This window comes from Lithobates pipiens, unplaced genomic scaffold (genome assembly GCF_037356315.1).
Source record: "Lithobates pipiens isolate NorthernLeopardFrog02 unplaced genomic scaffold, aLitPip1_a1.2 Scaffold_23, whole genome shotgun sequence".
In the NCBI taxonomy this organism is placed as follows: Eukaryota; Metazoa; Chordata; class Amphibia; order Anura; family Ranidae; genus Lithobates; species Lithobates pipiens.
In genome coordinates, this window is record NW_027507785.1 from 255,206,893 (window position 1) to 255,234,373 (window position 27,481).

At 45.6% G+C, this 27,481-nt stretch overlaps 1 protein-coding gene across 1 annotated transcript in view; it reads left to right on the forward strand.

The window, feature by feature from the left end:
* Positions 1-5,115: 5,115 nt before the first annotated feature.
* LOC143928276 (putative ferric-chelate reductase 1) overlaps positions 5,116-27,481 on the forward strand; it is a 50,964-nt gene continuing 28,598 nt past the window's right edge. Inside the window, exon 1 of the mRNA XM_077453059.1 lies at positions 5,116-5,260. Coding sequence (XP_077309185.1) covers positions 5,258-5,260 — 3 coding nt within the window. The 5' untranslated portion in view covers positions 5,116-5,257. The remainder of the gene's footprint in view (positions 5,261-27,481) is intronic.

Below are 27,481 nucleotides of genomic sequence, written 5' to 3' on the forward strand. Positions count from 1 at the left end.
TGGTTCAGACAGGCCCAGACGAAATTGGTACCGAAGGGCTGCGTCGTTCCAGTCCGTGTCGGAGCTCCAGCATCTGAACTCCGACACGTAATCCTCCTCAGGCCTGCGACCTTGTTGCAGGGCGTGTAGAGCTGCCTCTGCGGTCGCAGCAAGTTGAGGGTCTTCAGAAAGTCTTGACATGGCCAGGAAAAAGGCATCCAAAGTGTCTAGAGATGGATCCTTTCGCTCCAAAAGACGGTGTGCCCAGGCCTGCGGTTCATCCGTCAATAGGGAAATGACGAACCCCACCTTGGTCGCCTCGAGGGAGAAAGTCCTTGGTTGCAAGGCGAAAAAGAGTTCGCAGGAGTGCGGAAAGCTCTGAACTTATTCCGGTTGCCCGAAAATCGTTCCGGAGTAGGGACCCTGGGTTCGGGTGGCATCATCACCACTGATGGTGGGGCATGGGGCCCGGAGGCAACTGGCGAGGTCGCAGATAGAGCTTGAACTTGCTCCTCCAGTCTGCCATAACCTTCTTGCAGATTCTTCACTGCCTGGGTAAGGCCGGCAAGATGGCGGCAGAGCTCCTCCATAGGGGAGGCTCCCTGCGTAGGCTCGGACATGGCTGTCCAGTACTGTCCCGTACCTGGTGGACGAGCCCGGAATGCAGGGAGCGGCCTCTCGTAGCCCCTGGCTCGAGAACCCCTGGAGGTGGTGACAGAGATTCAACAGCTCAGGGGGCACAAGTGCCTGGCAAGTGAAGGCGTGAAGTGAAGTGAACACCAACAGCAACACAGACAGCAGTCGGCAGGTGACAGCAGGCACTGGCAGTTCAAGCAGGAACAGCTGGAGGCACTGGCAGATCCGAACGGATCGGTGAATAACAGCAGAGTCAGGTACAGGCCGGGTCGGCAGCAGGCGGGCAACAACGGTACAAGGGTAGAGGCAGAGACGTGGTCAGACAGGCAGGTAGTCGGTGGCAGGCAGCAAGCAAACGTGGTGAAGAACAAGCCGGGTCACAGGAATGAAGGCAACAGGCAACAGATAGCAGAATCTCCGAGCGCGCTGTAGACTGGACAGCAAGAGGGAAACGGAGGCAGAGTCCTTAAGAACCCTTTAGGGCGCTAAAGCGGTCGCACGACGAGTCTGCGTGCCCCCGCGAGTGGCCGTACGCCTGTTCGTGACCCCACGCACCCGCGTGCGCTCGTTCGCCACATCGCACACCCGCGTGCGCCCGATCGAGCCAGCGCGCACCCGCGTGCGTCCGTTCGCGTTAACACGCGCTAACGGGAAACGACGGGTTCTCAACAACAGGCCTCTGCAGGCAGATCTCCCATGAGCGATCGGAACGCCAGGACGGTCGTGACAGTCCTCCTCTTCCTGCCTCTGTTCTGCCTCAAGTGCCCTGTTCATTATTCCATGCAGAGTATGCTCCAACAGGTGGACAAGAGGTACAGTGTCACTGATGCATGCACTGTCACTGCTCACCATCCTTGTGACCGCCTCAAACGGTGACAGGACAGTGTATGCATCCCTGATCATGCCCCACTGGCGTGTTGAGAAAAAACCAAGCTCCCCTGACCCTGTCCTGGTGCCGTAGTCACACAGGTACTCATTGATGGTCCTCTGCTGCGTGTGCAGGTGCTGCAGCATGGCCAATGTTGAGTTCCACCTGGTGGGCATGTCACATATATGGCAGTTCTTGGGCAGGTTCAACTCCTTTTGGAGCTCAGCCAGCCGACAAGACATCCTGTAAGCCCGGGTACCTGCCCAAGAACCACTGAACCACCAGGTTAAGGGCGTGAGCCATGCAGGGCACATGGGTCAGTTGTCCCTGTTGGAGGGCGGAGAGGGGGTTGGTGCCATTGTCGCAAACCACCAATCCTGGCTTAAGCTGGCATGGCATCAACCACCTCTCGGCCTGCCCCTGCAGAGCTGACAAAATATCTGCCCCAGTGAGGCTCCTGTCCCCCAAACAAACCAGCGCAAGCACGGCATGGCATAGTTTTGCCTGCGTACTTGCATAGCCCCTTGAACGCCTACGAAGCACGGCTGGTTCCGAGGACAGAGCACTGGAAGAGGCCATGGAGGAAGAAGAATAGGAGGGGGTGGAGGAGAGAGGTGTGTCACAACCAGTAGTAGCATTTTGGAGGCGTGGTGACGGAACAACCTCCAACACTACTGAACCTTGTCCTTCATCTTTCCCAGCTGCCAGAAGAGTGACCCAATGGGCTGTGAAAGACAGGTAATGTCCCTGTCCATGCCTGCTGGACCATGAGTCAGCGGTAATATGCACCTTACCACTGACCGCCCTGTCCAGCGAGGCAAGGACATTGCCTTCCACATGCCGGTAGAGAGCCGGAATCACCTTCCGTGAGGAAAAGTGGTGTTTGGGGACATGCCACTGAGGAACCACACATTGCACAAACTCACGAGTCTACCAACTGAAAACTCAGCAGTTGAAGTGCTAGCAATTTAGCCAAGCTAGTATTCAACCGCTGGGCATGTGGATGGCTGGGAGTGAACTTCTTTCTATGGTCCAGCAGCTGGTGCAGGGAAATTTGCCTGCTACAATCGGATGTGGGTGTACTGCTAGCAGAGTGCCCACAAGCACTTGGCTGTGACACACCTAATTCTACACCTTCATTCCTCTCAGTGCCGGTTTCAGAGAGGACTGAAGGTCTAGTAGGGTTGGAGATCCCAGCTGATGAGGAGCAAGGAGAGGTCTGCTTTGTGCTTTGGTGTGGGTCTTTGAGGTAAGCTTGCCAACGAGCTGCATGGCAGGTCAACATATGTCTGGTCAAGCATGTGGTGCCCAAGCGGCTGATGTTTTGGCCACGCGAGATACGCTTGAGACATATGTTGCAAATGGCAACGGTGCAATCTGATACACTCGTCTCAAAAAAGGCCCACACCAAAGAACTTTTAGAATAAAGAGCAGAGGCTTCAGTCGGTGTGCTGCCCCTAAGCTGGCCCCCGGAGGGCATCCTGCCTCGTTGGAGATGTGCCTCCTCCTCCTCCTCTCTCCTACCAGTCGCCCACGTGGAGTCAGTGCCCTCATCATCCCCTACCTCTTCATCACTGGAGCAAACCTGGCAGTATGCTGCAGCTTTTGGAACGTGACTGCTAGATTGCTGTCCTTCTTGAGCATCCCCTCTCTCTGTGCTCATGCTACTGCCTTTCTCTTGCTGAGTGTCATCATCAGAGCCTACAAAACACTGGGCATCCTCCTGGAGCATGTACTTAACACTCTGCTCAAACAGTTCGGGGGACTCCTCAGGAGGATGTGGTGGGTCTAGGGAAGGAGTCACTGATGATGACATTGAGATGAGGGAAGAGGATGCGTTGGCAGCTGCTTTGCTAGTACACTGAGCCTGGGTGAGAGGGGATGAGGAGGATGAAGTGGGCTTGGTCATCCACTCTACCAAGTCTTCGGCATGATGCGGCTCAACACGGCCAGCTGCCAAAAATAAGGACAAGCGTGTCCCATGGCCACGTGCCGATGATGATGCACTGCGTTCATGACCAGCACTGTTGTCTCTAGACACAGAGCCTGCTTGCCCTCTTTTATTGGCTTTTGCCTGTCTGCCTCTCCTTGTTGGCCTTCCAGACATGGTAATGGCCTGTAGGGAGATGGGAAGACCAGCAATTGGGTAGTGTATATTGTGCTGGAGGCACACAACACCAACTAACTCCTGCAGATGCCTTTATTATAGAACACCAGCAATAAAGGGTAGATACAGGTGTATATTGTGCTGTGCTGGAGGCACACAACACCAACTAACTCTTGCAGATGGCAGATGGCTCAATTAGAGAAGAGCAATATAGGTAGATACAGGTGTATACTGCGCTGAAGGCACACAGACAACACCCACTAACTCCTGCAGATGGCTGATGGCTCAATTAGAGAAGAGCAATATAGGTAGATACAGGTGTATACTGCGCTGAAGGCACACAGACAACACCCACTAACTCCTGCAGATGGCAGTTGGCTCAATTAGACAACAGCAATAAAGGGTAGATACAGGTGTATACTGCGCTGAAGGCACACAGACAACACCCACTAACTCCTGCAGATGCCGGAACACTACACAAGGCTGCCGCGCTGGCGGCCTTATATAGTGTGGGGCGTGTACTACACAGCCTGAGCTATAATTGGCCACAGGTAACCTGTGGCCAATCATGGCTCTCCTCGCTGCCGGCGCTGTGATTGGCCAAGCATGCCAGGTCACATGCGATGGCGCAGTGCATTGTGGGCCGTGAGCACCACACAAATTTGGCGCGAATGCCCCACAGAGTTCTGGCTTCAAATAAACGGGCGAGCAGCCGGTGTTCGAGTCGAACATGCTTTCGACTCGAACACCAAGCTCATCCCTACAGCTCATGTATGTATTTGTTGACTTGGAAAATAAAAACCTTTTGAAAGTAAAAATAGCACTTTTGATTTATCCCATAGACTTTTAAAGGGTGTTCCGGCGGCTTTCGAATTTGCAGCGAACACCAATTGTTCGCTATTTGGCGAACAGGCGAACACCCGATGTTCGAGTCAAACTTATGTTCAACTCGAACATCGGGCTCATCCCTAATCATGGCTGCGCATAGGTATAATAAATGTATATTTAGATACCCATGCTTCTTCTGGGGTGGATAGAACTAGAACTTGAGGCTCCTTGGCCCATACAGCCATTGACTCAGAAACAGGTACCGGTAGTTAAAGAAGCTCCATAGAAACAGGGATTGGTTCACGGTAATAAAGAAATAGGTTGTGTCCCCTGAGACTCAGAAACGCTTATGTCTAGCTGGAGTATATTCTTAAATTTTTCTATCTGTGCTAAAATCATTGTATTATTCATTTTGTTGCTCTATTCAAATGTTTATATCATATATATATTTCTATATAGAACTATTACACATAAATTAATTGAAGGTAAAATAAAATGATTCTACAAATATGACTACCAATATTCAGTGTTACATTTGTAATGTACAAAAAATCTGTTAGTTATTCACTTGGGAATATTTAATCTTCATTAAATTAAATAGGGCTTGTCAGATCCCTCCCAGAAGGGAGTTTGTCTCTCTTGCTTTATGATGGCCCTATGCTTTAGCTTGGTTACCTATCCAGCAAGCCAGATTCGATACAGGTGGCAGTGACACATCTGTGTTGTATCATAGAAGAGAGTGCATTCTGTTTGTATACATTTTTAATTCAGAGGCAGCAAAGCATCAAGATACCTACCATTACTTTAGGAGAAATATTACAGGTGTTTCCCAAGTTGGAATGGTGAGTATTGATCCTTATTTAAACCTACACTTCTGGTGCCCAACCTGCAGGACATTGGCACTTAGGGCTTATTTAGACATGCTGTGTGGGCCTTTGTGATGTCAAGGGCTGAGCTTGAGGGCCCCTAAATCAAATCTGACCATCACTGATTTACAACCCATGGAAGAATAAGAAGCCTTTGGTAGCCTGGATCTGTTCACTATTCACATTGAGAATTGACAACATTCATTACAACTAAGAAAAATTGTAGAGAATGTGTATGATTGGTTTATAAGGGCTAATTTACATTAGTGTTTACTCTCTGAAGAGCAATCTGCAGTAGATTGCTCTTCAGAGGGTGTTTGACAGGAAGTGAGGAGGCATTATGTTGCCTACTCACTGCCAGTTTTAACCTCTATGAACCTACACCATCCTGCGGCAACCACATGCATTGTATATGGTTGTGGGGCAGTTGCAGCATTGCTCCATTAAGGTGAATGGGTCATGTTAAATTGGTGATACTGACCACCAAGTGCAACAGGGGGGATAATTGTTACCACTGCCACAAAGCAAAGCAACTTATGCAGCAACAAACCCATCAAATCTAAGGACTGGTAAGCTGCCAGATATAATTTTTATTGGGTTATATACTGTATGCTTTAACAAAGTATTAACCACTTGTGGACCGCCCACCGTACATATACTGCGGCAGGGAGGCCGCTCTGTGCCAGAGTGATCTGACACTTCTGGGTCTGGGGTGCGCACGAGAGCCGCCGGTGACCCTCTCCCACTGTGCTCCCACACAGTGGGAGCCCAGTGGCTGGCACCGCTGACTCGAAGTCTGCAAGGTAGGGTTGCCACCTGTTCAGGATTCACCCAGAAAGTCTGGGTTTTGAATCAGTTTGGAGTGGCTTTGGATTCCCCCTAGTTGTTATAAATATGTATTAACCTATCTATTCCTATAGTTAGCTCGTCAAAAGCTCTGTCAAAATCAAAGCTCTGATAAAATTAATGGTAATGTTACAACAACAATGGTAGCTATAAAATAAACACACTGCTTAAATAAGCAAGGATCTAATTTATTTAACAAGAAAGTAGAAATGTTAACATAAAACCCTAAACAAATATTACAAAGCATATAGCAGGGGAGGCTGTTATTGTTTAGGGTGGAGAGAGTTTTTTTTAGGGTGTGGAAGCTGTTCATGGAAGCTTGTTTAGGGTGGGGAGGGGTTATTTATTGTGGGGAGGCAGTTATTGTTTAGGGTGGAGAGGTTTTTTTTACGGTAGGGAGGCTGTTCATGTTTAGGGTGGGGAGGGGTTATTTAGGGTGGGGAGGCAGTTATTGTTTAGGATGGAGAGGGTTTTTTAGGGTAGGGAGGCTTTTCGTGTTTAGGGTGGGGAGGCTGTTATTGTTTAGGGTGGGGAGGTGGGTAGGCTGTTATTGTTTAGGGTGGGGAGGGGGGTTATTGTTTAGGTTGAAGCCCGAGGAGGAGAAGCACAACGCCGGAGGACACAAAAAACTGAGTTGACGTGAGAGGGGGCTGACCTGACAAGGAGAGGGGGCAGAGTCGATGCAAGAGAGGCCAAGCCAGGGAGTGTCCTCTGCGGGAAAGGGAAATCCCCACTGACAGCTGAAACGTCATTGGTTGTTAAGGACGTGGCAGCTCCGCTGCTTAACAACTAATAACTGCTTGCATTCTTTTATATACATTTCATCTGTCAGAGGGGGAATCGTGCTGACAGATGAAAGAGCCGAACCTGAAGGTATCGGTTTCAGGTATTGGCGCATTTGCATGAGTACCGATACTTGCGCAAATGCCCTAATAATGAGTAATACTACAATGTAGTTAGATTTATCAAATAATTAAAAATACCATTGGCCTTACTGGAATGTTTGAATATTACCTCCCACCAATAGGATGTGAATTCCCATTTATGACTCCTTGTCACAAACACCCTGCTGGGTAAACTTTCTGTACTGGCATTCCAAGAGGCAATTTCCAACATAGGCCAAATGGCTGTATCAAACAGGCAGTAAAACTCAAAAAATATGTGATATTAAACCATGTTGCCTTCGAACACTAGATGCAAAAAAGGATAAAAAAGGAAAATATCACTTAAACAATAGACATAGTTGACTCACCCTAATGATATATTAATCAGAAAACATCAGCAATAAACAGTACATAGAAGCAATAGCTGCAGTGTGGATAAGAACAATATGGGGCTGATTTACAAACAGTTTGAGCCATGAGTTGCGGCGCACGCCGATGCGCAACAGCCGTTTTTGTATTCACAAAACATTTGCGCCTGTAACACAGCGCAATTCCCTATTTACTATGATATTGCCGGCGCACGGGAGGCGGCTATTGGTGCACCACTATAGACATGGCGCACGCCCTTTTCAATTCAGAATTTAAAGAAGGTGGAAGTGCCCATATTATGGGGGTGATATATGTGATGTGAGGAAGTATAGTTATAACTGCCCAAGCAACAAATATGCCCAAAATAGAATGGAAAAGTAACTTTCTCTGAACAAGCATGCTGCGCCTGCAAATACACTTAGAACTGCGTGAGGTCAATTTATGCACTGCGCATGCGCAAGTGGCATTTGCACACGTTCAAATGCTTTGGTTCATTGCACCGGGAAAATCTTAGTAAATGTCAAATGTCAAGCAACGTAGATGCATTTGCATAAGTTGAACGGGCACACCTCTCAACTTTCACTTCTTCTGTTTTTTTTTTTAACGCTATTTGCACACAGGTCATGTTAGCATTAAGAAAAAAAATGAAGAAAAATAAAATGCGTGGGGGTCCCTTCAGGTCTGGTATGGATTTTAAGGTGAACCCCGCACCCAAAAAAAAAAAATGGCGTGGGGGTCCCCTTCAAAATCCATACCAGACCCTTATCCGAGCACGCAACCTGGCAGGCCACAGGAAAAGAGGGGGGGACGAGAGAGTGCCCTCCCTCCTGAACCATACCAGGCCACATGCCCTCAACATTGGGAGGGTGCTTTGGGGCCTGGTATGCTCTTGGAGGGAAACCCATGTCTGTTTTTTATTTAAAATTAAAGTCGCCTGGCCAGGGGGGGGGACTTAAAGTCTTGTTGTAAGTTGCCCCAAGTCGTGTTGTAAGTTGCCCCAAGTCGCGCTGTGATTCATACTCAAGTCGTGTCCAAGTTGCCTCCCAAAGTCGTGCTGGAAGTCGTGTAGCCCCTGTGTGAATGGACTGTTAATGATGCGGCATGTGCTATTATCGATGGCATATTATTATCGCGTGCGCCGGCATATTATCTGTTGTACTTATGCGTGCTCTGGTTCACATGCTCAATTAATAATTTATCAGGTGCACAATTTAAGGTATGAACCGGCGCAGCGCATTCATCTTAGTAAATTACCCTGTATAACTGTTGAGTGCACTAAATGAGAATGGCTAGGATACGGTGCAATGTCCCCTAATGCCGCGTACACACGATCAAACAATCGGGTGGAAAAGTCCGGCAAACTCAAGTCCGCCGGACAATTCCCCCATGTGTAGCCTCCAATCTTCCCGCCGGACTCGCATTTCGGCAGACAATCCGGCCGTGTGTATGCCAGTCCGCCGTACTTTTGAAATGAACGGACTTTTCCCGCCCGGAGAAAAGTCTGCTCATTCGAGCGGGTCTCCAGGTAGGCGGGGCCTGCGAATAAGACGTCGCTGGCCCCGCCACCTGGTATGGACTTAAAGGGGAACCCCAACGCCGAAAAAAATCGACGTGGGGGTCCCCCAGGTCCACATCAGACCCTTGTCCGAGCACGCTACCCAGCTGGCCAGTCAACCCATGTGACATCAACCGATGACCCCGCCCCTTGTCCCTATATAAGTCGCCGCGCAGCGTGTCCCTGGCATTGCGGCGGGAGAGAGCGTCGAGTCAACATCTCCAGGAGAAGAAGGAGAAGAAGAAGAAGAACGGAAGGCGGCGGCGACAGAAGACCGGGCCACCGCCTGTAAAAGAGCTAAAAGAAGGCGCGGTGACCCGGCAGAACAACTGAAAAGGGGGACAAGACCCCTGAAGTCGGAAGAAGAGGCTGTGGCGAGGAAGAAAGCCGGGCTCCTCCGCTAGCAAAAGAGCTAGAAGAAGATAGCGGACGAGTTCGGCGAGAAGACCCCCGAAGACGGAAGACCCCCGGAGCTGTGCAATAAACTATTTAATCTTGTGTGTTGTGTTTTTTTTGTACTTTATTTTACAGGTGAATGGGTAGGGGTACATTGTACCCCATACTCATTCACATAGGGTGGGGGGCCGGTATCCGGGGCCCCCTTATTAAAGGGGGCTCCCGGATTCCGATAAGCCGCCTGCAGACCCCGACAACCAACGGCCAGGGTTGTCGGGAAGAGGCCCTTGTCCTCATCAACATGGGGAAAAGGCACCCCCCATATTGAGGGTATGCGGCCTGGTACGGCTCAGGAGGGGGGGCCCGCTCGCTCATTCCCCCCTTTCCTGGGTAGCGAGCTCGGACAAGGGTCTGATGTGGACCTAGGGGGACCCCATGCCGATTTTTTTCGGCGTTGGGGTTCCCCTTTAAGTCCATACCAGGTGGCGGGGCCAGCGACGTCTCCTTCGCGGGCCCAGCCTACCTGGAGACAAGCTCGAAATGAGCGGACTTTCCTCCGTGTGTGTGGGCGAGTCCGTTCATTTCAAAAGTACGGCGGACTTAGTACGCCGTATTAGTCCGCTGAAAAAGTGCCGTGTGTGGGCAAGTAGCTCGTTCGGAAAGTCCGACGGACAGTCTGGCGGGAAGTCTGCCAGACTAAGTCCGTCTGATAGTCGGCTACGTGTGTACGAGGCATAAGAGGTACCTCTGTATGCAATGTAAGCAACAGCAAAAGGTCTCTGTGGTGCTGATATGGGGAAGGCAGTCCTTAGTTCTATCTCTTCAGCTGGCGTTGGGTGTTGGGACCCATTTTAACCAGTGATGCAGATTAGTACACTCCCAGTAAAACTTGCAGTCAGTGAGCAAGGCTACTAAATAGCTGTGTAGTCAGTTCCTCAAGGGCTCTGTCTCAGTGATAAATCACTGTAGCGGTAGATCACCAGTCTCAGCGATATTGCAGTTCACAATTCCGTTCCCTACAGCATTCAATCCTCCCTCCACTCTGCACCTAGGCAACTCCAGCCATCAGCACACCTGGACTCAGCACTCTAAATCACACTCATGGACAGCAATATGCACTGTCCCATCACCCTCACAGCAAGACAAAGTTATATCCTGTAAAGCACAGAAAAATTTTAACTTTTCCCCCTCCTCCTGGTAATGTCTTTCTGGTTCAAAAGCTCTTGGTTACCAAGTGCCATTACATTTTTTTTAGCTGGTGGAATTTAATTTCTAATAACTTCTAATTTCTAATAACTTATTTGAACTGGTTCAGTAAAATCTTTTTTACTCTTACTTTAAGCTGGATCCAAAGTATCCCTGCCTAATTTTATTGGAACAGTAAGCTTTCCCGACCACTTTGGGATTTAAATAAAGCATTATCATACACATTCCAGCACTAGTAGTCTACATTTTATAACAGCTGCCAAAATCCTAACAGGAATACTGTATCATATTAGGAGGGTATTTTCCTGCTATATGGATAGAAGCCCAAAAGCCAAACAGCTTAATGTTCTAAGCTCATATAACAAAAAAAAGTGAGGCAAACTTTGTTATGTACTCCAAGTACTCCATGCTTATTCATTTAATTACAATTGCCAGTAGGGCCGATGCTACTGCTAGGCAAACTAGGCAGCTGCCTTGGGTACACTGCTGCCTAGTGTGCAACCACAGCCACTGGTTTCCCTACTCTCAGCCACAGGGTCATAGATAAGGGAGGTCTGCCCCCCCCAGAGCACCATGCCCAAATGCCCAGTTAATCCCTGCTGCCACATGGAGCCATGCCACTTAGCCACAGCAATAAGATCTGTCAGAGAATACAGGCTGAGTGGCAGGTGCGGTGTGGCCCCCCTCCTTCGTTCTTGCCCTCCTCCTTCCAGCCAGTGGCAGCTAGTGTCTTTTTGTTTTGGAGGGGCGGCAAACAAAGACCCCTTGTGCCACCTCAAACCACCCCCCCAACGCTGTCTGACGGTCCACTGGCACTTACCCCATCTAGGCGGCTGGCACATCGGGGAGCGGGGGACACATCGGGGATCGGGCAGTGGTGGGCACATCAGGGTGCAGCAGGGACATGCACCAGACAGCAGCAGGGCAGTGGCAGGGATTGGTGCATCGGTAGACAGGCTATGGCGGGCATTGGGCAGTGGCACCTGTGTCTTCTCCTCTTTGCTTCTGCCATACGTCGCCTCCCCTCCTCATAGGCATCCAATAGTATCGCCCATCCTTTCAGTCAATCGGGTGATGGGTATCAGACCTGCTTCCCGTTTGCCCAGGAGGAAGATCAGTGTTGCAACAGTGAATATTCATTCGCTGTTGCAACACAGCTGGGTGGGCTTCAGACACAATACTCTGTGTCCTGAGCCCACTGAATTTTGAAGCCTATTAGAGTCTCTGGCTCTAATCAGGCACTTCAAACCCCCCCCCCCCCCCCGCCCATCCCTTCATAGGAATTCATGCGCTCAGTGTCCTGAAAGGGGCAGGGCATGTCTCCTAGCACCATGGCATCGGCCTGAGCCTCCAACAGTAACAGTAACACAATGGTTTTTCAACAATTAGCAATCTCTAACAAATGAAAGTCCTCACATTTGTGAGAAGAGGAACTGAGCAGGCCTTCAGACAGAGGTGATTGTACTGGTAGAATAAACAAATATAATGGAATATAAAGCCAATTTCACCTCACCAGACTAAGGTGATACAGACTTACCTTTCTCAATGATTTATCAACTTTGCCAAGACACCAAAATGATTCCACCAATCCTCTCCCAGTTTCTTTATTCTACCTCCACACACACACACTCTCCCCATATCAAAAATTGTGTTTTGGAGAGAGAAGGAATTATAAAGACATAACCATGATTATATAAAATCATCTGTTTATTATACCTTCTCAGCAGCCCATTGTGACCAGATAATTATTCATGTGAAAAAATCATATTAGAACAGATAAAACCGCTGTCTGAATCCTGTCTGATAATCTTGAATGTACAATACTTGTATGCTCCTCTTGAACACTGAATAAAATGTTCTAAAAACAAATCAAGTGCTATATTTTAAAAATCTATTTGCAAACTGGTCCAATATAGGACAAATATGCAATAAGCAATAACAATATAAACAAAATGTGTTCATTTAATTTGTATGTGTGAAACCACTGAATGGCACAAATGATTTGATAATAGCTGGTTGTTAAGGAAACAAGGTGTCCTCTCGGGTCTGGTATGGATTTTAAGGTGAACCACATGCCAAAATAACAAAAAACTGCATGGGCCCCCCCCAAAATTCATACCAGACCCTTATCCGAGCATGCGGCCCAGCATGCCAGGAAAGTTGGGGGACGAGTGATCACCATGCCCCTTCCTGAACCATACCAGGCCACATGCCGTCAACATGGGGGTACTTTGTGGCAGGGGGTTCATCCAAAAGGACCCTGTTCCCATATTGATGGGGGCAAGGGCCTCTTCTCCACATCCCTGGGTGGTGGTTGTGGGTGTCTGCGGGTGGGGGGGCTAATCAGAATCAGGAGGCCCCCTTTAACAAGGGGGCTCCCAGATCCCTGCCCCCCCATGTGAATGAGTATGAGGTACATTGAAATCCTACTCATTCACAAAAAAAGTATCAAAAATAGACAGTTTTTGACAAATCCTTTATTCACCACTTCTGCGGCAGGTTGGCTACTGATGTACCTGTATGTCAGTGGGTGCATTAAATACAGGCACTTGCTGCATTAGCTTGAGCTTGATCATGGTAATGAGAGGCATAATGAGAATTTGCCTTTGTAAACCAGGCGGATCCTCGTTCTGACAGGGGAGGAGAGAGAGATCAGCTGTTCCTAGTGATCAGGAACAGCGCTCTCTCTATTCCCAGTCAGTCCATCGCCCTGACAGTTAGAAACACCTCCCTAGGGAACACTTAACCCTTTGATCACGCCTACTGTTAACCCCATCTCTGCCAGTGCCATTTATACAGTGCTCAGTGCATTTTTATAGCATCGTTGTATGTGTCACTTCGCGCAAGATTTGTCCGCCACAATGACGCAATCCCTCTAAAAATCATGGATCCCCACCATCACTAGTAAAAACAATAAAAAAAAGTAATAAGTCCTTAATTCCCCTATTTTATAGACGTTATAACTTTTCCTAAAACTTTTGTGCAAACCAATCCATATACACGCTTATTGCAAATTAATTAACCAAAAATATATCACAGAGTACATATTGGCCTAAACTGATCCATTCATTTGTTTTTATATAAATTTTTTGGATATGTATTATAGCAGAAAGTTAAAAAAAATATATATATATTTTTTCAAAATTGTCAGTCTTTTTTTATTTATAGCCCAAAAAATAAAAACTGCAGAGGTGATCAATTTTGTTTGGATACAATGTTGCACGACCACGCAATTGGCAGTTAAAATAATGCAGTGCCATATCGCAAAAAATGGTCTGGTCATTATGGGGGCAAATCCTTCCATGGCTGAAGTTGTTAAAAAACAAAAGCGATGTCCCCCCTAAGCAAATTGAGTGTCAATCACGAAGAATGCTGATGTCCCAAAAAGAAAAGTTCTGCACCCGTCGCTTGCCTCCCAGCATCTGATAGCTCCAGTTCCCACCAATGTTAAATTAACAAAGGAGTGGGGCCACTGATGATATATTTACCATTGGCACAAGAAACCGTAGCTGTCAGTTTACAGCTGATTAGCAACGCTGGGTTACCCACTGTCACCAGTGACCTCACCCCTTTGTTAATTTATCATCGGTGAGAACCAGACATATCACACCCTGGGAGGCAAGCGACAGGCGCGGAGCTATTTCTTTCCTTTTTTTGGGTCAGCAGCGGTGGTGTTCATTGGGATTGACCCTGGATTTACTTCAGAGGACATTTTTTTTTTAAATAAAGGACTTGTCAAAAACTGTCTTTGGTTTTACTTATTTTTGACATTTTTTTGGGTGACTGAGTAGGGGCACAATGTACCCCCTACTCATTCACATGGGGGAGGATCTGGGGAGGCTTCCAGATTCCAAAAAGCCCCCCGCCAGCAGATCCCCACAACCACCGCCCAGGGTTGTGGGGAAGAGGCCATTGTCCCCAACGTATGAAAAAACTGATGGACAGTGCTCAATGGACTGGATAATCAAGTGGGAGAACCACAAGTGTCAATCATGTCATTAATAATGTTTATTTCCTCCACGAACAAAGATGATACGTTTAAAAGATAAAAAAGCCAATGATACCACACTGATTCCAATGGACGTTGAGGGGTTAACACCATCCAGAAGACCAGCTGATGGAGCATAGAGGGGCACCAGTGTCTATGCTGTGGAAGATGGAAGCCTGGTCCAGGGTGAATCCCTGATGGCCTGGGACCAGGGAGCACAGGCGTGCCTCAAAGGTGTCATTGCCAGTCACTGCAGAGTGGTGTGAGCCAACTGGGAAAGCAGGCTGAAAGATCGTGTGACACTACCTGTGGGGGTGTCACTGCCAGTCGCTATGGGATGGAGTAAGCTGACCAGGGAGCTGAGCTGAGGGATCGGTGCACCTGGATGATGTAACCAACAGGGAATGAAGGAAGACAGATGGATGCTTGTAAACCAGCGTGGAATGCAAGCTTGTCTGTTGCTGTGACAATGCGTTTCACGTGCATGTGCTTTATCAAAGTCCCCTTCTCCCCATCAACATGCACAGCCCCCCCATCATGTTGAGGGCATGTTGCCTGGAATAACTCAGGGGGATGCTTGCTTGTTCTCCATTTTTTGGCTTGCCAGGCTGCTTGCTCGAATAAGGGTTTGGTATGGGTTTTGGGCAGACCCCATGCCATGAATTTTTTTTAAAAGTTGCCATGAGGTTCCCCTTATAATCCATACTAGACCTAAAAGGCCTGACATTGATTGGGGAAGGACCCCACAACATTTTGTTTTTCAAATTGTGGCATGAGGGCTCCCCTTAAAATCTATAACTTTTTAAAGTCTAAACTCAACAACTCAGCAGCCTTCCTGCCTTTTATATCAAATGTAAACACAGAGCAGGTGTTCGGAGAATGACAACAGAGAAGCTGAGCTTTTGAGAGAACAAATTGAATGACTTCAATGCTTCTGCTATTAACATTGGGGATTAATTACTCCATAGTACCTGCTACTAGAGAGCTCAATGAAGTCTTGCTTTAAAGCTCATTTACTGGTTGTTAATGATTCTGACTCTAATTGTTGCAATAGTGGCATGACCTTCATGAGACCTCTTTTCTTGGCCTGAATATAGCAGAGAAAATCCCTTTATCAGATAACTAAACTTACTAAACAATTGGCATCCTTGAATATCTTTATTGCATGCAGAAGATTGAGGCAAAAAAATAGGTTGCAGTAGATGTTGGCATTGAAGTGTTTGAACAGGCCATAATTAATATTTTCTTTACTTGTAGAAACAATGGAAGCACTCACAAATGAGGAAAAGAAAATTATATTATACAAAGAGGAATTACAGAAAATCACACTGCGTTACTTTACCTGATAATTGCGCAGTCATGCAACACTGTACACAAATGAAATGTATATTTCCGAGTTCTTATGAAGTTTTTGGTTGGAGGAGGTGATAATGTGGGGTATATTCTGCCAGTGTGGTCTAGGATATATAACTCGAGCTAAATGTTTCCCATATTTGTTAGCTTGTGTATAATGGATATGGTTGCCTTTATTTGTAGTGGCTAACAAACGTTCCATGAAAAGGTGCAGAAGGTCTCGACGTGCGTTAGACAACTCCGCCAGCATTTTGGGGTCTAATGTGTGTTTATGTAGTGTTTCAAGAGAAGCGATAAGAGCAAAGAGGCAGTTAATATCCTCCGTGCGGGCACGCTTCAATCTAGAGCCATATTGGATAAAAATCACTTATAGAACGCACTTCAGTCTCCCAATGATTCATGGCAGAGGACTCGTCCCCTATGTGAGAGTGGATGAAATCCCCTATAGCCTTGAATATCACTGTTGTACATGCTATGTATGTGAGTAGGTTATTGTTTAGTCTTCACGTGCAGTTACATGTATGTTGTGGGAGTCTACCTAGGGAAAGGTCTACTGGTGTGTGGTCTGACCATAGTTTTAGCCCGATGCAGGAGGGGTTGTAATCTAGTAGAGATTGTGAAAGGAAGAAATAGTCTATCCTGCTATATGGCCTGTGTGCTGAGGAAAAACATGTAGTCTCTCTAAGTGGGGTTGAGTATTCTCCAGGTATCCACCAAAGAAAGGTTGGTAAAGATGGAGCGTATGTTGTTCAGTGTGGAGGGAGATGTGTCTGACTTACCGGTGGAGGAATCCAGTCTCAGGATAAGGGGGACGGCGAAGTGACCCCCTAAGATCAATTTGAGGGTCCCAAAAGACTTCAGGCGCGCTGTCACAGAGGAAAGGTGGAGCTGTTCCTGGTTAGGGAGATAAATATTTGTAATTGTGAATATTGTTTGCATATATTTCAATTTCAAAAACAAAAAGCGCACTTTATGGTCAATATCTGAATCTAGCACTTCTGGAGTCAAAGAGTGGTGAAATGCTATCAATAACCCCTTTGATCTGGCTTCAGGGTTCGTGCTATGGTGCCAGGAGGTAAAGTATTTATTTGGGAGGGGTAGCACAGCATCCGAATGGAAGTGTTTCTTGGAGCAATACTATCTGCTTATTGGATTTGTGAAAATGATAGCAGTTGACTATGTTTCTCGGGGGGTATTAAAGCCTTGACAGTTAAGCAAGGAAACCTTAAATTCTAGGTTGGATGCCATGGGATGTGAAGTGGGGAGCTGCAGGCAGGGAAACATCGCTGGACATCTTGATGTAACACCATATGATAACTCATACATGAAGGAGTGGATGTGAGAGGAGGAAGGGGGGATAGGAAAGAAGAAGAAAGGATAATAAGAAAGGCAGTGTAAACCAGGAGAACTGCATTAGGTAGGGAGGGAGTAGTAAACAATTCTGATGAAATGATATCCCAGTGAGGGCAGAACAGAGAGCACAGCAATACCAGTCTTAATATTGTGGTGCCAAAAGTCCTGCTCTCTCTATGCCTATGATGAGAAAAAGAAATGGACACACAACATTGATCTAAAATAAACACAAAATACAGAGACAGTGAAGGCTCTGCTAACCCTAACGTGTGGAACGTGGCAAAACTCAGGGGCTTGCCGCCCCGGTCAGTATATAGAATGACTATGTGCAAAGTGGTCACGGATTGTGCTGGTAGATCCATAACACAGGTATATCTAGGGGTGAACTGATATCCTGAGGGATCCTCACGCACCTCCGCTCTCATAAACGCAGCACCATGAGCTAACAATATAGTAACTATTAAATGAACCAACAATGTTAAGCATAGAATAATACAAGTATAACATAACCATCAGAATGGCCGCAGAAGCCACCAGGTCCATCAGATCACAGTAGACCCAGGCTAGAGGACCGAAAAAAGGTTGCCAGTCACCCCTGGGGACAAAAAAAGAAGATAGAAGGTCTCCCCACCAAGTGGCGGGAGGCCTGAGGGTTTCATCCAGCAGGGGATTTGGATGCCTTGGAGCGAGGGCATTTCTTATTCGTAGATGTTTCCCACCCAGTGGAGAGAGGTAGGCCAGGGGTCACTGGTTGCAGGGGCCAATTCATCACTTTTATTTGAGGTAATTCAAAAGCTCCCAGGAAGGTAGCTAGGTCTCCAAGCGTGCGGAAAACAGCTGATTTGCCATTGTAAGATGGTGAAAGTTGGAACGGGAAACCCCAACTATACCTGATCTGTTTGGCTTGCAGAGCATCTGTAACTGGTCTCAGAGCTTTCCTCATTAGCAAAGTCTGTCTAAAAATGTTAGCAAGCATCATGACTGGAGTGTCATTGAATATAATAGATTCTTGAGAGCAAGCTGCTTGCACAATGTCAGCCTTAATGTTGAAAAAGTGGATCATGCAGATGACATCCCAGGGGTAGGCTGGGTTTGGATTGCGGGGTCCCAGAGACCTGTGGATATGGTTACTATTTTGATTACTGAATCTTTGGGTTTACCCAAATGCTTGTTAAACATGGTGGTAGCTGCAGTCACCAAATTCTTATTTTCTACATCTTCTGGCAAGCCTCGAATGCAAATATTATTGCGACGGCTTCTGTTTTCTTGGTCATCTAGGCCATAGAATAGTTGTTGAATTTGTATAGTATGCTCCGGAAGGATCCCCTCATGCTCATTGATTCTAGTAGCTGAATCCTCTACAGAACGTTCAATATCCTCCATGTGGTGACCTATATCCTTGCGGAGGTCAGTGATCTCCCGTTTGTATGATCTCTCTAAACTGCCTATATAGGATTCAATGTCCTGCTCTGTGGGAGGAGCTTTGATGTAAGCCTCCATGTCCCATCCAACTGTGGAGCCGTGGGAGGTGGGTGAGGGGCTTCTGGAGTGGATGGGATCAGGGTCAGAAGCCTGGGGAGAGTGAGGAATCTGAGTGGCCTGTACCTTAGAGGCAGCGTGTGCAGCCTGTGTAGCCGCCGAGCGGGTTGCCGCCATCTTGGATGCTGGCATGGTCTTGGGGTCCAGGCGGTATTTATTGAAGTACTGGCTGATTTCTCCCGGTTTCTGCATCCCAGACGCTCGGGAGTAGTGCTGCTGCCTCGCCTGCTCATGGGGTGAGGCTGGAGCATGTTTGTCTGTGGTGCTGCGGGGTGTGAGAAAGACCAGATCGAGAGCTGATCTGCATCATCCTATCATCCTATCATCCTATCCCACCATGGGTCGAGCCATGCCCCTCACATTTGTTTTTTAATACAATGTAAGTGAAAGTGTGAGTTAAGTAGTGCAGCCCAAAGTTTGTAGTATGAATGGGCTCTTAATGTCTTAAAACTAGCCATAGGTTCACTTTACCATTTCTCAAAACATGTAAAATTATGCACATAAAAAGCTGACACACTGGTGGCACTGCTGTATAAGATGTCTAGTAATACTGAGTCTTCTTCATAAAAATAGTGCATCAGATGATGTTATATGCAAATAAAATAAAAAATACTTTTAAACACATGACAGCATTCTCCAGAGCTCACAATGCATTTCTCTAAAATGACTAAGCATTCGGTAACTCATTTTAGACTGTACTTACTGCACCCATCACAGACCTGTGGAAACATAAAATAAACTCAGGGCTTTCCCACTATGGGAAATGTCATGTCATGGGAGGGGTGTACTAGAAGAACAATAGATATTGACGGAATGGTTAATATGATTTAACACAGCAATCATTCAAAGACATTTCATACATGTCTATATTTACTTTTAAAATAATGTGTCCTTTAAAATATATTTAAAAATAACATGAATGTGTTACCTGTAGTGTTTCATAATCAGATAAGCATTGTGCTTTCTACAAAAGACTAAATGCATACATCTAACAATACAAATACATTATATGGTGATCCCAATAATAATTATATTTATTTTTACAGATTGCATTTGCTCTATGAAACATGTAGTGACTGTTACAACTGTTAGTGGGAGCGAGTGAATGTGATGCAAGTAAAAACAATTGTGAAAAGATGATGAAGGTGAATAGGTGGTAAATAGGCAATGAGAGTAAATGACTGGTGAATGGAGGTGAGGATGAGGGTGGGTAAATGGTGTGGGTGACTGAGTGGTGAAAATATGGTGATGATGATGTATGTGAAGGGAATGTTTAACAAACACTTTAAAATGTTGGATACCCATTGATACCTGCTTTTTACACGTACAACATTACATTTATTAAAACAGTAGGAAATTATTTGCACAATGGGCCAACTGTTGACATAAAAGAATTTGCACTCTAGGGGCTTGTGTTTTGGGGTACAGTCCATTTTATTTAGACCATCCTAATAAAATCTTAATTTTTGTGCCCTCTGCTGAATGATGCATGGTAAATCATCATCATGGCAGGGGAGCCATACACTTGAAATCTGTTATGGCTGTTGCGGCAGTGTGGTATTATAAGTGAGGGATTCCTTTTTGTTTAATTTTTCAAACCGAAAAGAAAGATGACATTACTAAATACCAGCATTTTACTAAAGGTAACGTATTACTCTCCCTCAAAGGGGTTGCTGAGAATGACCAGGCCTCCCTTGCTAGAGGACAGGGGCTGCCACACCCAGACACTGTTCCAAGCACACCAACAAAGGTAGGTTCACTCTAGGGAATGTAATTTTGTGGATTAATTGCAGAAAACTTGAACAGGAGAGGGATACGGGTTTGGATACTCCAAATCTTTGAAGAAATTAACAGAACAACTTGACAGAAGCCTCATGTAGCAACCTTTGTTGGGGGTAAGATGGAATGGCCAGATAATCTAGGACTGTTTGTGAGCAGTCCCAGGCTGTACAGCAACCTCTGGCACTCACTTCAATGAGTATACGCAAACCTAGGGCCTTTAACAAGGGTCCTAAACACAATGTCCAGGACACCTAATGGGCAGCACTGTGGTGTAGTGGAAGCTTCTTCCAGAGACAGGCAAGAGTAATCAACCACTAAGCTTAGAGAGACCTAACCAGACCTAAGAACGAGATCACTACTTCACTGAGTAAAGCAGGGATAAAAACTAAATTTAGCCAAACTAGGACAGGGCGCAACTACTAAATCTTTAGTATAAGGGCAACCTGTAACAAAAAGACCTAATACTTGCCCTGCCCCCCACAACACCTATCTTTATTTTCTGTTGCCATTAGAATATTGATGAGAGCATAGATCAGTGGTGTGGGTGGCAGACAGGTAAAAATGTAACCTTTTCATTAAAGGCTGTCCCTTTTTAAATTTTTTATCAAGCAACAGAGTTTCTTTAAAACTGGGATTGACTCACTAACTCTTTAACATTTTGGTACTGTTCACATTCAGTGTACTGTCCACCACCACATTGTCCTCTGTCTTGAAGACAAAGTGATCAAATTTACGAAGCTTTGATGCAATGTCTCTTCTGCAATAAAATATGCCTACCTGCCTGCTAGCAATCTCCTGTGGCATATAAATTGAGCTACACATGTGCAGCTCAGTTTCCATCACTGGCCCAATCCCTGTATGCCAGGATGACTGATTCCTGTGCATGCACAGAAGTTATATCAACCTGCGCCATCCTTTGAAGATGCCCCAAGAACGGCATCCAGAAGGAGCTGTGGAGAAGATGCCGGCACTGATGAGGGACCTCCCAGACTTCAGACCATTAGAGAGGAGGTAAGAATAGTGAGTTTAGTTCCCCTTTAGGACATATTCTTCCTCCTCTCCTGCAGCTCTCTTCCCACCATTGGGAAATTCAAAAGCCAGGACTAATTCTGCATCACAGGAGCAGCTGTGGTGACATTGGGGTTGATTTACCATAGGCAACTTACACTAGTGTGTAACTGCACTTTACAAAGTGCAGTTACACTCTGCAAGTGCAGTTGCTCCAGAGTTTAGTAAATGAGCAGAAGCTCTGCTGACTTCCATCATCCAATCATGAGCAAGCAAAAATTCTCTTTTTTTAAATTTCCTTGTACGTGATTGGGTATTCGTTGCAAAGTGAAACTTTACCTAATTCACTACGCTCTGGAGCAACTGCACTTGCAGACTGCAAATGCACTTTGCAAAGTGCACAGCCTATTTGCCTTTAGTAAGTCAACCCAATTGGGTTGTTTCACACTCTTGCATTGTGTGCATGGTGTATGTAATGCGTGTTATGCATTGTGTGTTGCATTAAGGTAGCCCATTTATTTGCTAGGGCTGCCTAACACACCAACCAAGTTGCATACAGTATGACTAGCAGAGCAGCATAATGCAACGCAAATTAGTGCATTCCCATATGTGCTGCGCCGCAAGGCATGTCTGTTCGGAAGAGGTCAAAGGGTGCCATGCAGAATGTATCACACTGCATTCAGGGCTGTTTTTAAGGCAGGGCAAAGGGGGCAGCTGTCCTGGGCCATGTCATTGTTGTGGGGCCCAGTGAAGCTGCCTCATATTTGCCAACTATCCTGGTTTAAATTCGCTTGTCCCTTAAGGTTTTAGTCCTGCGCCAAGTCCCAATATCTCAGTGTGAAGAGCTACTACTAATGCTGCCCAGCTCTGCCCTATTGTTGTGCACAGATGACTCACCTGCAGACCCTGTGTTTACATGTAAATGACCAGAATTCATATGTAAATAGCGGCAGCATTCATATGTAAATATGAATATCATGCCCCCCTGATGTCATATCCACAGTAATCTCTAGCAACCAATCAACAATCAGAAATCATGTGCTGTAACCTCTAGTAACTAATTAGTGAGCTGTAATGTTTGCTGTAACCTCTAGCAACTAGTCAGAGAGCGATAATGATACACTGTACCCTCTGGCAACCAATCGCAACAGCTGCGTGATCTGATTCAGTAAACTGATTTTGAGTCTAGCTGCTATTTATTGTATGTCTCAGAGCAGGTGGAGAGCAAAACTGCATGGGGAGGGGGGCCCAAGAAAAGTTTTGCCCAGGGTCCAAACAATGTTAAAGATGGCCCTGACTACATTGCACCAATGCATAGAACGTTATGCAATTGTGTGAATGGGCCCTTGTTACATAATTACTCTTGCCCATTTATAGCAGATCCTACGGGGGACCTTTTGCTTGGATATGCTGTGTGTTAAATTCAGCATGTGTGTGTGGGGGGGGCAAATCGAGATTGCGATCTTTTAATGATTAATCGTGCAGCTCTGTGGACACTGATTGGGGAAACTGTGATGTTAACGACGATTGTCATGTAAAGGGGGACTGTGAACATTGATGTTAAGGGGGGTTGTGATGTGAAAGGAGCACCGAGAGCACTCATCTACAGAGAGGGCTATGTTGTAAAGGGGGCTATGATGTGAAGGGTAGGCTGAAGACATTGATGTACAAGGGGATTGTGATATGTTATAGTGCAAACATCAGATTCTGACCTCTGCCAGAAGAAGATTTTACTGACGGGACCTCCATAAATTTTATTTCAAGACCCCTACTCTAGAAAATGGGTAACATTAAAAAAGTTTTTATTAAATAACATTGCTATGCTTTGTAATAGAAAAACTATTTTAGCGTAATTATACACAGACAATATTATATAAGTGCCCTTTGTCTACAGTAACAAAATAGAGAATAAGTGTGTGTAGCCTATTGCATTAGGGTATTCTCTACAGCTTCAGCTGCACTGGACGGTAAATTAATGGGATGAGCTCTGTCTTGAGCGGCTTCCTGTTCATTTACAAATTGAAACATTGTAAACACAATTTACTATGCTTCAGCTGTGATTGAACACGGTGAGTGAGTGTGTTTACTATGTTTATTTATAAAAGGAAAGGGTTGGTAAATGACATATTGATTAGCCCCTTCTGCCACTCTCCATTCTGAAACATCAGCATCACTGCAGTGGGGGGCATGAGGGGAAGTCCAGGCAGTAGGGGGAATCGGTGATTAGGGTGTGCTCAGGCACACCCCCTACGTACACCGATGCAATATATGCATATTTTTAAAACAGGGAATCTGACATTCACCAAATATTCACTGTTTTAAAATACTGGGAATGGTTAATCAACTTTGAATGCTTGGTGTATGACACCAATTCAGTGATCTATAAACATGCCCCCTAGGGACCAATTCTGTTTCAGAGACTCAAGCACTGAAATCAGCTGGACTTTTGGACTGCCTCTCTGCAGGATGGTGGACTCTAACCAGTCACAGTGTGCTATACAGTTTCTTCACCTGAGAACTACACTTTTCTGTGAGCTCTGCTAGATTTTTTTCTTAAAGTGTTATTAAACCCACAACAGTAAAATCAGTCTGTATATTCAGAATAGCATGCTTGTTATACTCACTGTGGAACCTAAGGTGTTAATCCTCTGTACTGTGTATAAAGGCTGTTTGATCCTGTATGCACAGATCCTCCTCTTCTTCCACTGACTCCAGAACAGGCTAAGATAAGACTGAGCTACTGGAGTCAGGCTGCATATGCTCAGTTTGGTGTATATTGCTAGAGTTTTTTTTTTTCTTGGGAGAAACAGGGCCAATTAGTGCTGTCTGGACAGAGGGTCAGGGGTCCTTGATCCTGATAGGACAGCTCAGTGCAGTATGAAAACTCTTTCTACATGCTTTAAGCTGAAACTGATAGAAGTCACAAGACTGCTATATTCTGCTGATGAGAAAAGGTATTTAGCAGATTTACTAAAATTATTGCATTTCAATGTTCTGTGTACTGTGGGAGACCGTAAATTGTGAATGCAGGGTCCTGGGTTTAGTAACTCTTTAACAATCATGGCTGTGCATATTTAGATACCCATGCTTCTTTTGGGGTGGATGGAACTAGGAATTTGAGACTCCTTGGCCAGGAGATCCATTGGCTCAGGAACAGGTAGTTACAGAGGCTCCATAAATACAGGGATTATGTACAGAGAGAGGTGAACAGTATAGGATCAGTTCAAGGTGATATAAGAATAGGTTGTGTCCCTTGAGCCTAAATGATAAATGTTTATGTCTAGCATCTCGAGTATATTCTTTTCTTTTTCTAACTGTACTAAAAAATCATTGTATTGCTTATGTTGTTGCTTTATTCAAATGTTTTATTACATCATATATATTATTTTATATATAGCACTATAATACAGAATTCATTGGTGGTAAAATAATGCCACGTACACACGTCCAAACTGAATCATTCCGTTGGATATTATGATCGTGTATGGGTTTTATCTGACTTTTTTCTTCAAAAATTCAGACGGACCTAGAAATAGAACATGTTTCAAATCTGTCCGACGTCAATGTCAATTTCTATTGGGAAAACCGTTCATCTGAATGCAAGTCCGATGGACCAAATACGACGCTAGGGCAGCTATTGGCTACTGGTTATTGAACCTCCTTTTCTAGTCCCGTCATATGTCATCACGTTTAAAACTAACGGACTTTGGTCCATTCGTGTGTGGGCAAGTCTGTTCGTTTGGAAGTCCATCGTAACTCTGTTGAAAGTCCGTTGGAAATCCGTCGGGAAGACCGTCTGACCTTTTCTGCCGGAAAGTCCGGTCATGTGTACGCAGCATAACACAATTATACAAATATGACCACCAATACACATGCAGAAAAAGTCAGTATTCATGACAATGAATAGAGCCTGCCAGGCCCCTCCCAGAAGAAAGCCTGTCATTCTTGCTGTATAACAGCAGTAAGCTTACCTACTTTATTTATTCAACAAGCCTAACTAGATACAGGCGGCAGTGACACATCTGTATTGTTTCATAGAGGAGAGTGCATTCTGCAGGTGTACATTTGGAATTCAACAGCAGCAAAGCATCAAGACACAACATTACTTTCAGAAAATTTTCACGGGTGTTTTCCCAGTTGGAATGGTGAGTATCAATACTATTTTTAAACTACATCCCTGGTGCCCAACCTGCAGCCTCTTGGTGGGTGGTAAAGACCATACCCTAAACTGTTTTTTCATTACCTTATCAGCCCCAACAGCCTTCCTTTAAGCTGGGAAGGTGGCCATAATGCTTTGCTTCAAGCAAATAGGGACACACGGCACACAGTTGCATTACATTGAGGCATCATATCACTTCCTCACTGCCTGTCAAATGTTGCTAAAAATCAAATCTGAACGAGGCCTTTTTTTCAGAGTAGTGACAATTTTTTTACGTATTTTTAAACCTAGCTTTATTGTACTGCCTTTTTAGTGTCCATTTTAATAAGCATTTTCATACATGCTATGCGTGCATTAATGAGCCTTGCATCGTTCTTCATAATCAAGACACGTGTAAATGAGTCCTGAGACTGGCTTCTGGTAGTTAAATTGTTTGGCCTATTTTACATTTTTTTTCTGCGTTGTCTATTCTTTTGCATTTTTTCCTCCAAAATTTATAATGGATCTTACTGTGACAGAAGTAATTTTTAAGGGCACACAGAAGTGATCCTTAGCATTCTTAGGTAATGTTTATGCAGTCTATCACCATCCCTAAAACATGCTCCCAGTCTCCAACAACTCCTATAACATGTTTATAGTCTCTGGCCATCTCCTGCAGAATGTGTACAGTCTCCTAAATCAAGTAAGGTGACCATCTCGGATCTACATTAATGATTATATACTCCCCTGGAAGCAGGGCTCAAGTCCTGAGGGAACGCATGGGAACGGAGTTCCTGTACTTTTTCCATAACAGGAACCCAGTTCCCATTAGCAGCCACGTCTTGCAAGACTTTGAAGTATGTGAGCTGTGTGGCAGGTGTTACACCAGCAGCCGCCGACACAGCTTGCAATAGTAAGTGCCGCACACCAGGGGTGGACTGACCATTCAGGCATTGCCGGTAGGGGGCCCCATGACAGCTTCCTCTTCGATCTACCTGTGAATCACAGCTAGCTGATGGGTAGATCGGGTCCCTGCTGCTAAGAGATTGTATTTAGTCAGACATCTCGTGTTGTGCTCCTCCCTGCCGCCCCCTCCTGATTCTCTGTCTCCTCATCTTCCCCTCCCCCAGTCTCCTGCATACTTGCTCTGTGTGTCCCGCTGAATCCCCCCTCCTCTATCTTCAGTGGCATATGATGAGAGAACCCAGAGGAGGAGCACAGCTATTCTGCTCACAGGACATGCAGGGAGAGAGGTGAGCTGAGGGAGGAACATCAGTTTGGGGTGATAAACTGAGCACAGTACCTGGCAAAGTTTATTCCAGGAGGGAAGTTTATGTGGAAATATGTGAAGGGTTGGAATAGCAGCGAGTGTTTGTCGGAGCCCTGCAGAGTTTGCAGCCCCCCAAGCTAACATACATCTCCTAAGCAAGAACACATCCCTATCTGCCCAAGCATTCTGTCCAGATAATGTGCAGTTAATTTATGACCTTTCCGTTTAACCCTGTGTTATCCAAACTCTGTTCAATGAAAAGTGTAAACTCACCACATAAACACGCTATATACAAAATAACATTCCCCAATAAAGACCAGAACATGAACATGAACATGAACATTTGCATGGAAGCACAATTGAATGAATGCTGATCATTCAGAGAATTACCGTATTTATGTTTGAGGATTTATTATTATTATTTTTTTTATGTACTAACAGTTAAGCTTCATACACACAATACAAACATTGGATGAAAAATACCACTTTTGAAGTGTTCATGCATATGAG